The 10,854-nt window shown below is 34.2% G+C and overlaps 2 protein-coding genes across 2 annotated transcripts; one reads left to right on the plus strand and one right to left on the minus strand.

Annotated features, from left to right (window-relative positions):
- Positions 1-1,413: 1,413 nt before the first annotated feature.
- Positions 1,414-3,168, minus strand: LOC143572589 (autophagy-related protein 8f-like). Its single transcript, XM_077057710.1, has 5 exons — positions 3,118-3,168; positions 2,946-3,001; positions 1,814-1,866; positions 1,598-1,716; positions 1,414-1,511 (listed from the first exon to the last, which is right to left on the minus strand). The coding sequence occupies exons 1-5, from the start codon at positions 3,152-3,154 to the stop codon at positions 1,414-1,416; spliced, it is 363 nt and encodes a 120-aa protein (XP_076913825.1). The 5' UTR covers positions 3,155-3,168.
- A 3,278-nt stretch (positions 3,169-6,446) lies between these two features.
- On the plus strand, positions 6,447-8,637 carry LOC143572599 (uncharacterized). The gene is made up of 6 exons (XM_077057719.1): positions 6,447-6,737; positions 7,613-7,708; positions 7,790-7,939; positions 8,043-8,103; positions 8,328-8,452; positions 8,548-8,637. The coding sequence occupies exons 1-6, from the start codon at positions 6,447-6,449 to the stop codon at positions 8,635-8,637; spliced, it is 813 nt and encodes a 270-aa protein (XP_076913834.1).
- The last annotated feature ends 2,217 nt before the right edge of the window (positions 8,638-10,854 follow it).

Below are 10,854 nucleotides of genomic sequence, written 5' to 3' on the forward strand. Positions count from 1 at the left end.
GGTTATGTACAACTTTCATTTTTAGTAATGGATTGATGTTCTAAAAAAACCAAAGTTCTAAATTATTATTATATATAAATATAATAATATCTAGCTTGACAATTATTTAAAAAAATAAATTTGTTCATATTCATCTAGGAAAACTTATATATGTATAAACTTAAAATATAAGTCTCATGTATTTAAACCTAAACGTCAATATGTAACATTAAGATATTGATATTATTATTAGTTAGAAAGTTTAATAGTAGCCAATGAGTTGGTGGTGGGATGATAAGGGGAGACAAGGCGTTCCAAGTGACTCATGTTTGATTTTTGTTCCATCATTTAATTTCGGCAACACTTGGTGATGTTGGGAGACTATGCAAATAAGCGGCGATCGCTAGTTCGATCGTTGAACTAAGCGGTTAATCGTATCGCATTGTCGTACCTTCGAGCGAGTGTTCTCGAACGTTGGGCTTAGGTGAGGGTTTTCCTCTATTCGGAGTCGAGTGTATCCCGAATTCCCGATCTGGTGAATTTCACCAGTAGCCCGTTTAAAAGATTCGTCAACCGTTAAAAAAAGTTAAAATCGTAAAAAGTTGAGTCAAACTAATAAATTATTAAAAATTTTCTAGAAAGAGCAAAAGACTTTAAATTCTTCATACGGCCATCAATTCAACAGTTGACCATCATGCATCCTTGATGTTGATCAAGTGTTACACTCTCATATAATAATTCAATATCCAACACTTCACCATATGGCCGTATGGTTGGTTAATGCCAATCTCAAATTCTGTTAAATTGTGTCTTACGTATTTTAACCTCTAATTGGTCTAAATTTTGTTTTAAAGTTCTGGCAAAAAGTCATCAAGTGTGCAATTTTATAACCCAAAGACTACAACTAAAGAAAAAGCAATCTTTATTTTTCTTTCCTAGTACTGATCAATTTCATCCAAACAATATTTTTAATAGTAAATTGATTTTAAAAATCTTATTTTAGAATATTTGTGAGTGATTAGTACGTTTTATAATTCTCTATTTTCCTCAAGAACTGTATTAAGTTTTCATAACTTTGTTAACATTGGCTTAAAACTTTTCTATCCAATGGAATGCTATCTAACTAGAAACAAACCAACCAACCAACCAAACAATATAGAAGCCGAAAAATCATGTGGATGAACAAAGAAATTAAATAAATATAATGAACTTTGAAACTTTGTTATTAATCAACTGGAATAGGTTTTAACAATTTTGTAGAAATTAAATATATACGAAACAAACAACTATACACAACTTTATTAGTGTCACATTGAACAGAATGCGCCTACTGACCAGACCCAAACGTGTTCTCCCCGCTGTAGGTGACGTATAGAAATCCATCTTCATCCTTCTATACACAACTTTATTAGTGTCACATTGAACAGAATGCGCCTACTGACCAGACCCAAACGTGTTCTCCCCGCTGTAGGTGATGTATAGAAATCCATCTTCATCCTTCTTCTCGTCATATATTGTAGACATTACCGCACCTGCAAATATATCAAAAATCGCATTGATCCAACATAATGTAAATAGGGAGATTTAATAAAAGATGTAAGGTTTTATAAAGATATACCAGTAGGTGGAAGGACATTCTCCACAAAAATAAAAATAGCTTTTTCTGCGCTCAGTTTAATTCGTTTACGAATCACGTACACAAACTGCCCGACAGTAAGATCAGCAGGGACGAGGTATCTGCACAGATAAATAAAGAATTTCTTAAATATTCATGTACTTCTTCATAACCAAGATTATTACTTGATACTTGTTACACAAAGGAAACAACACTTACTTCTTCTTGTCAATATTGGGAATGTCGCTTTTCTCTGCCTTCTCCACAATCACCTTTTAAGCAAAATATGCAGAGTAAGACACGAAACAAACATTTATAATAGTCAATCACAAGGGTATAAACGGGCCAAGCTGCTTAAGAAATAGGCTAGAGAAACTACTTAGAGAGCAGAGCTCGAGCTTTAAGACATATGGCTCAATTGGTTAAAAGAGCTGAGCTTGAGCCTAGACGAGCTCTGGCTCGGCTCGTTACTAAGGTGTTGTTTGTTTTTTAAGAGGTAAAATGTCTGCAGTCTGCGGACCACATCTGCAGATATCTGTGGAAGAAGAGGTGGACCAAACATCTGCGGTATGCAAGAAGAAGACTGTTTGTTTTTTAACGTCTGCAGACTGTTATAATAAACAAAAATTTAAATAAACCAATTTATTATATCTAACTTTTCTACAAACTTTCTTCAACCAAAAATTAACAATAATCGAACACATGCAACAATAAACAAGCAACAACAACATTCACTATATTAATCCTTTCTACAAACTTTCATTATACCTAAACTTTTCTATAAACTTTCTTCAACAAAAAATTAATAATAATTAATTACAAGAATGGTGAATATTAAACTAATCATTATACCTAAACTAATAATAAGGTTGGATGTAAGTTAAAAAAATTATCAAATCTGAAATTACAAATATGAAAATTACACACTAATATTAAACTTATATATGAGATATGCTGGGAAGAGGTTAGAAGAACTGAGAAGTGGAATGTCCAAGTCTGCACCAAGAAGAGGGCGCGCAGACGTTTTTTAATGAAACGTCTTCGAAAAAACAAACAGTCTGTAGAAGGCAATGTCACAAAAGAGGTCAGGAAGATCTTTTGTGAAAAAACAAACACCATCTAAGGGTGCAAACAAGTAGACGAGCTTGATCCGAGCATAGGCTAGTTTTAAGGTTTTTCCTCAATATATACAGGAATAATTAAAAACGTATATAAATTAATTAATAAATAATAAACGAACCAAGCCCGAGCTTGAAGAAACAACTCATCCGAGCCGAGTTGACACCCCTATTGTTTACACATGAATACACAAAGATGGAAAATTAAACTTGAAAGAAAAAAGGTGATATACCGGAATTCTATCGGGATATTTCTCCCTAATCCTTGAAGCCTCAGCGTGCCTCTTTGCTGGACAACATAACAATCAAAAAGTTAATAATATTTTTTAACACTAAACAATCATGCTGATTCAAGACTCAGTTTAATTGACCATGGATTCAAATCTTGTATACAAAAAAACTTACAGAATTCATGTTCTTGCTTGAAGCAACCTTTAGCCATTTTTCAATCAATAACTACAAAATCAACAAAAAAAGCATGATCAACGAAAAACAAGTACTTATTTATCAATAAACCCATATATTAGATAAACAAAAATTGATAAAAAAAACATCTTCTTGCACAATACTGAACCCGTTGACTTAATAATCTAAACACAAAACATATCAATCAAAATACTCCAAAGTCTATGATCTTAATATCTATAGCAAGTAGAAATAAATCGATTCAAGAACTGATTCAATAGTAAAAGTCAAGAATACATACATCTGATTGAACTGGAAATGAATCAGAAAATCAAAGGGTAATAAAATGGGTTAGAGTAAGGATTGGGTTGAAAAGAAAAGAAAGAATCGAATGGATGATGAGTGATTGATTGATTATATATATTGGGGTATTGGGTACCCTCCAAGGTATTCTAAAATAATAATAATAATAATAGATTAGATATATTCGTTATCGATGGATAAACGTACACGTCATATTAGGTGGGTGATTATAGCCGACATTGTTGGGTGTCACATTATTCCTCCGCTCTTCAATTAATGGATTGACCAATAATTTCATATCATTTTTAAGTTAATACAACTAAAATAAGCTAAATAAATTAGGTTTTTTGGTAGCTTTTGGATTCCAATCGAACTTCAAAGTTGCTTTTGGAATATGACTAAAGTTACTTAAATATATGATAACATTAATGATAATACTTGTAGCGCTTTAATGACATGTCGGACACGACACGATAAGACACGAAGACCTGTTATGCTAAACACGAACACGACACGATAACTAATCGTGTTATTTTTTCCAAACACGAACACGAACCTGTTTAGTAACAGGTTAACATGTTAAGACCTGCTAAGAGACCTGTTTAAAGACACAATGAATAATGCATGTGTAACAAAACCAAAATATTCAAAACGAGCATAAAAGTCTTAATTGATAAATAATCCATATTTGAAACAAAAAACCATAAATTCATAACATACTTGAAACAAAAGACGATAAATCCAAAAACATACTTGAACAAAAAACCATATAAGCAAAGCATAACATCCATAAAAAACATAATATCGGGTTCTGGCGGGTATTAATTAAATGCGGTTTGTAAGTATGACTTTAGGTTTAAGACTTTATGAGTGTGTATATATATTTATTTTTTAAAATAAAAATCTACACATGTTACTAACATGTTAACAGGTCATTAACCTGTTAGGATACGAATTTAAACATGGCTTAAACAGATTGACCTGTTTAAGACACAAAACCAGTTAAGCTCAAACCCAAACCTGTTAAAACCCGTGCCATGTCGTGTCGTGTTAACAAGTCTGTGTCATAAATTGACAGCCCTAAATATTTGTGGTTAACGGAACGAGGCTCATGACTCATGACACGTCAAGGTATCGTATTCTGTTACGCTCATAAAGGATCCGAACACATAAATATACCATGACATGTGAGTCATGACCTTTTGTATGGTAAAACTAAATTAATTTTCTGGTTAATCGATTTTAACTAATTTACTTTTTGTATGATATCATTGGTAATGGTTTCTATTTAAAAAAAGTGTCATATATATTGTTGAGAACCTGGTGAAATTATATTCAAATCCACACTTAAAATCTATATCAATATCATTGTAACTGTAAATGTAACCTCTAATAGGACCTTCAATTTTTGTTACTTCTCAATCCCTTCTCGATTGTACACGTAAGTTATACCTCGACCAAGATGGACCAAAATATTTGCTACAACCTAGGAAAAAGATTACTTTCACAAACCTTAATTCCCTTCGTCAACCCTTCAATTTCCGTTACTTCACCCTTCAAGCATGTGTGGACCACACCTTCATATTTGTTATGCCAATACTTGTTCAATCAAGATTCAATTTCTTCGATTACATTCTCCTTAACGTAATTTTATTTTACATCCTCTTCATTATTTCTTTGATTTAGATTGGGCCAAATCGGTTTTGACCAACCCCATCTGGGCTTATCAACCGAATTATACATGTGTAGCTATAATAAATATGATTAGGGTCAATTGTAGCATAAAACAGAATCGATTTTAGATTCATAAGGCCTCAATCAAATTGTTTTAAGTAGACACATAAAAAATCGCTTGGGACCGATGAGCTGATTTCCAATCGAACCCAGTCGCAACTCAAATCGGGTTAGCCCAAACCAACTCAGTTCAAGACCCAGCCCAACAGTTCGTGACCGGTTTGTAGTCTCATTCCCTCAAACTCGTTTGGACCTAGCCCGATAAAAATCATGTCAAAAAGCCCGTTTTTTTGTACCAAACCGGTTTGATCGGCCTGAACTGAACATTTTTGCCTTCAAGCGGACCAAGCCAGTTTTAAATCCGATCCGGTTTTAATTTAAACCCCCTACTAGTTTGGGATTCCTTATTTTCACCTCCTTATAACTTATAAGAAGAAGTCGTAAGTTACAAAAGTGTAACTTATCAACATTTCCTCTCACATAACTAGGAAACCCAAACACTTTTTTTTTAATTTATCATGAGATAAGTTATAAGGAGGCAAAAATAAGGAATCCCAAATAGCCCCTAAAAAGAAGACCGACCCCAAACAAACAAACACACACTCTCATCAGTGACGGATCCATGAATTTTTTTCAGTGGGTTCACCGTTCAGGTCAGTCTTATGGTTTGGGCCGTTCCGACTATTCGGATTGCTTTGATGGTTCGAGTCAGTTAGACGGTTCGGGTCATTCAATGTATCAAGATTGAGATTTTACTAAGATCATATTTGTTTCCTAAAAATAATGACCAAAACTTCTTTTAGAAAGGCTAGCAGATCTCTCTTTCTTAACTTATAGCATGTAATACGTATAGCAATTATTCAAATTGTGTTGGTTTTAGCTACGAGTCACATAATTGTTGTGCAAAGTAAACATATTTTTAGCTAATCGGATGAATGCCAAAGCTGAACTTGAACCAGGCAGAAGATAGCAAGATACAAACAGTCATGACTAATGATTAAGTAACCAGCCATAAAAATAAAAGAAATTGCTAGGAGTGGGAATTAAATATGGGTTCTTATATAAACAAAACAAGGTGTTTACCATTAGGCCATGACCCAACCTTGTTTATGTGTTCACTCAGAATTTATTTGTGGGTTTACTTTCATATTTTATATATTCGTTTTATATAAAATCCGAAAGTCGTGAACCCGCACTTCATTAGCTGGATCCGCCCATGACTCCCATTAACGGCAGTTAAATTCCCGCGTTAACAACTACAAAAAACCATAGAATCAAATTTCATCGAAAAGATGCCGCAATCGGAGAAGATGACGGAGTACGAGAAACAAAGATTGAAAAGAATCGAAGAGAACAAAGCGAGAATGAAAGCAATGGGTCTGGATAAAATGGCGTCCGCGTTTACGGCTTCGATTCCGATTTCACAAAATAATAATAATAAGAAGAAAAAAGGCAAAAAGAAGGTGGGTTTGGAAGACGATGATGAGGAGTATAACCCATCTGCAGCTGAGGAAGAATCGAGTAGTTCTTCGAGTGGATCGGATAATGACGATGATGAATTTTGTGCGTCTCGAATGAAGAAGGTAGTTGGCTTGTTACATTTGGGTATTTTTACTTAAAAATTGAAGCTTTTTATAAAATTAGTGTATTGGATTGTATATAATATTAATGAATGCAGGTATGATGATCAATTTGTATAGAGAATTGATATCTATTATGCGCTAGGCTAGAAATAGGGGTGTAAACGAGCTCGACTAGGCTCAAGCTTGGCTCGTTTAGCTTACACAGAGCTTGAGCTCGGCTTGTTTCGAGCTCTATCTCTATAGCTCTAGCTCAGCTCGTGACTCGTGGGTAGTTTTTCAAGCTCAAGGTCGGTCTGTCTCGGCTCGTTTACCGTTTATTAATAATCTTTATATAGTTACAGTTATTTTTGTTTATATATTTTTCAATTATTATAATTGTATATATAACTTAGCATATATTATTTAGTTTTTTTTGTTCATAACTTTATATGTAATAGCAATTATTAAAAATATATATATTAAATAAAAAATATATAAGTAATAGGCTTGTGTAGGATCGCAAGCTGGCCCGAGCTCGATAAGTGAAGATTAGGCTCATTTATTAAGCAAGGGTGTTTTTAGGCTCGAGTCTGTTTTAAGTTTAGCTCGATTGAGATTTTCACGAGCCGAATTTGAATAGCTTGTGAGCGGATTGGCTCGTTTAGTGTTACACAAAGAAAATATTATTATTGAAGATTTAGGAATTATAAAACAGTTTTCGACATAAAATATGATTGAAATTACGTATATGTTACTATATTTAAGGGGCGAAGTAAGAGAGGTGGAAAAACTTGGGGCTTACAGAATTGTGGCACGTGACGCAACCAGTTACTCCTTCATAAGGTATAGTTTTAGAAGTGAATAAGGTGACTAAATATTATGAACTTGTTTTTCAGTCAAAGCCGAAAAAGTCAACACCTAGCAAGAAAATTTCTAAGCTTTCAAGCACCTCAAATGTTGTTGATGATGATGATGATGAAGCTTTACTAAAGGTAAGTTTAATTCATTTGCATGAATTTATGTTCTTGTTTACCTGAAGATTTTCAACCGAATAATCAACCCTATTGATGCAGGCCATTGCTCTTTCTCTACAAGATTCACAGGGCTTTTTGGATGTAAAGAACAAAACACCTCCTCAAATATCTGAAGCAAACGCATCAAATGATGAAAGAAAGCAGAGTGTACGTAAGGATGATTCTGGGAAACGGAAGAGGAAAAAACTGGTAGTTTATTTATTAGATCCGTGTTTGTTTTCTTTTTCGGTAGTTCTAGTCTTGTAGTTCCATGAAGATTGTTGAATTTCTTTAATTTGATCATGGTAAACAGTTCACAAGTCGAGTGCAAATGACTGAGGATGAGCTGATACTACACTTCTTCCAGTTTGACGGTAATTTCTCAAATTAACTTTTACGGTTTCAATCTTTCGTTAAATTTATTTTACTTTACAATATTCCATCCATAAAAGGTAGAATTTTTCTTAAGAGTCAATAGTTTATTCTCTGCTGAACTTCTCGGAACCAATGATAAAGCTATCACATTTACCATCTTTGTTTTTTGAAGTGAAGGGTATTTTGGTCTTTTTAACATCGAAATGGATACTTGTTATTGCAGAAGCAGGCAAAGGTGGGATAAGTTTACGTGACGTGCAGAGAGTAGCAGCTTCACATGATTTTACATGGAAGGATGAGGAAATGGAGCATATGATTCATTTCTTTGATAGTGATGGAAATGGGAAGGTTAGCATCTAATCATAAAGTAAAGTCAATATTTTTTGTTATTCGATAAACTCTTTTGTTACCGGTTTTGAGTTTTGATTAATGTTTTTCTGCAGCTAAGTCTTGAGGATTTCACGAAGATCATTGAGCGCTGCAACATGAGACGAGAATCGGAAAATACAGAACAGGTTTCAATGGCATCTTGAGTAAATGTAGAAGAATCTGTTGTTACCCCTTCAACGGGTTCCGCCACTTTGTGATATAGTTTGTTAAATAGAACTCTACAGGCCTAATTATGTTGAGTTGACTTGACTTGTTTCACCATCCGACGAGTCTCGCTTGTTGAACTTATATAAACCACTATGCGACTTTTCATTTTGAAGCGAGGTCATTTGTAAGATACTGGTCTGGTTAAGTTGTAACTTGTTTTGAGTACATTAAAGTATGAATTTAGTACAAGCTCTAAAGTTGTAACAATGGTTTCCGTACCTGATACCCCACACAAAACCAAATAGAGTATTTGAATAACCTAAAGTTATTTGGTTTCTGTGTGCTTGCTTGGAAAACAAGACCATGATCAACATACTTCCAATATGTATAGGGTTGTAAACGAGTCTGGCTGAGCCTAAGCGTGTCTAAAATCAAGATCGGCTAAGCTTGAGTTTGGCTCGTGTGTATGTTGTAAACATTAAGCATGCATCGGCCTCAAGTTGTTTTATTATTGGTTAAATATTTGATAACTTTATTTACTTTAAATAGAAAGTAAATAAATTAAATTTTCTTTTTGGAACGACGACTTTTTTGTATGTTAGGCTACCCGCTATCGCACTTTTCAATTTTGGAGAGCCCCGTTGCCCCCATTCCTGCAAGACTATGTTGTCTTAACTAGACTTACGCTGGCTTCAAAGTTTGGTTTGGGAGTTCCCCCTGGAAACCATACTGTCGGCTGCCACTTGGCAGTCATGCCACCACAAGAGTGGAACCCTCTAGCGTAACACACGGTGGGACGAAAGCTCGGGTGGGATTGGAATTCGAACGGACAACATTGCAAGGCATAACTCAAATCCTTCGTCGCCATAATCCACTAAAATTGATACAAGTGAACATTGAACTTTGATATGCACTAAAGAATCTAAGTCTTGTACCACCATGACACATGAAACAGTGAATAATAAAAAACCCTCATGGTTGAATAATAAAAAAGGTGTTTGGTGTATGTCCTACCAACCTACTTAAAAGGTGTTGCGCATTCATAAATAAAAGTATTTACTTTAAATAGAAAACTAGTAATCGTACCCGCATGATACTGCGGGCTGAGTTGGTGCCAGATTCTACGTTTATTAGACATGTTCATAAGATCATTTGTATTGCAAGGAAGCAATATTGTTAAGGCAGTGTATGCTTGGTTAGAAGTTTGTTTTTCACATGCATAGTTATCCACCTTCTGGTTTTTACTAACATGTTTATCCATCTTCTGGTTTTTACAAACATATTTATCCTTGGTTAGTCTTGAGTATTTTTCAAAAGCAAGCATTCCATGGCTAAAAGGCTTATTCTTGAACCCGAGGTTGACTTTGTTGGTTACATTTTCCAAGAATTAGCATGGTTCTTCAATGTTCAATCCATGGTCAAAAGGTGTTTCCAAAAAGTTGCTTGTTTTGGTTTAGATAGCTTGCATTTCTTGTTGAGTTCCTACATGCTTGCGTTAGAATAAGAGTTGGTGTTAGAAAGCCTTTAGTTAGAGCTTGCTCGTTATGGTCTAATACCTGACTGTTCGCTTTGTGACCTTTTTCCATGACTTTTGGAAGCAAATATTGCGGGGTGAACTGAGAGTGCAGCCAGTTAAATCTTTGCTAAGGCGGTGTTTTGTCTCGTTAATTTAAAATGTTTGGCAAGAGCTGATTATGATTGTGATATTCTAAGCATCAATTAGAGAAGGTTCAGGAACATCAATACCTGATCATTGAGATAAATAAAGTATCCTAACGTGATGCTTCAAATTGGAATAACTACTAATCCAAACACCATTCATTAATATTAATATTAAAAAGTTTCCGATTATTTTATTTGTCATAATTCTGTTTTAATAAAGAGGTAAGGTTACATATACAAACTACTTTTACTTTATGAATTCATAAGCAAGTATTTTAATCTTTAAGTGAGATTTGGCTACATATCAATGAAGGAGAGCCAAACATGTTAATGCATCTAACATTAAGTGAAGAAATCTATCTGGCTGAATGTGTATAAACCTTAATATAATCTCCTCCAAGAGGTAGCAAATATAAACTGCCAATCAATAAATAAAAACAACATGTCCAAAACCAATCGAACACTTTGATTACTAACTCCAAGTAAAGAGAGAACATAAGCCTTTGCAACAAAGGCATAAGAACTACAACTATCGCAAATTAGTGAATTGA

The sequence above is a fragment of the Bidens hawaiensis genome, unplaced genomic scaffold, assembly GCF_021521415.1.
Source record: "Bidens hawaiensis isolate Kalapana, Puna unplaced genomic scaffold, B.hawaiensis_p1.1 tig00025976_1, whole genome shotgun sequence".
Classification (NCBI taxonomy): Eukaryota; Viridiplantae; Streptophyta; class Magnoliopsida; order Asterales; family Asteraceae; genus Bidens; species Bidens hawaiensis.

What these genes read in the sequence shown, in the direction of transcription:
- LOC143572589 (XM_077057710.1), bottom strand. Translation starts at nt 3,154, where the DNA reads ATGGCTAAAGGTTGCTTCAAGCAAGAACATGAATTCT. An exon ending in CAAGCAAGAACATGAATTCT is followed by an intron (nt 3,002 to 3,117) that starts GTAAGTTTTTTT and finishes TATGTTGTCCAG; the next exon opens with CAAAGAGGCACGCTGAGGCT. An exon ending in CCCAATATTGACAAGAAGAA is followed by an intron (nt 1,717 to 1,813) that starts GTAAGTGTTGTT and finishes TTATCTGTGCAG; the next exon opens with ATACCTCGTCCCTGCTGATC.
- LOC143572599 (XM_077057719.1), top strand. Translation starts at nt 6,447, where the DNA reads ATGCCGCAATCGGAGAAGATGACGGAGTACGAGAAACAAAGATTGAAA. An exon ending in ATGATGAAGCTTTACTAAAG is followed by an intron (nt 7,709 to 7,789) that starts GTAAGTTTAATT and finishes CTATTGATGCAG; the next exon opens with GCCATTGCTCTTTCTCTACA. An exon ending in ATAGTGATGGAAATGGGAAG is followed by an intron (nt 8,453 to 8,547) that starts GTTAGCATCTAA and finishes GTTTTTCTGCAG; the next exon opens with CTAAGTCTTGAGGATTTCAC.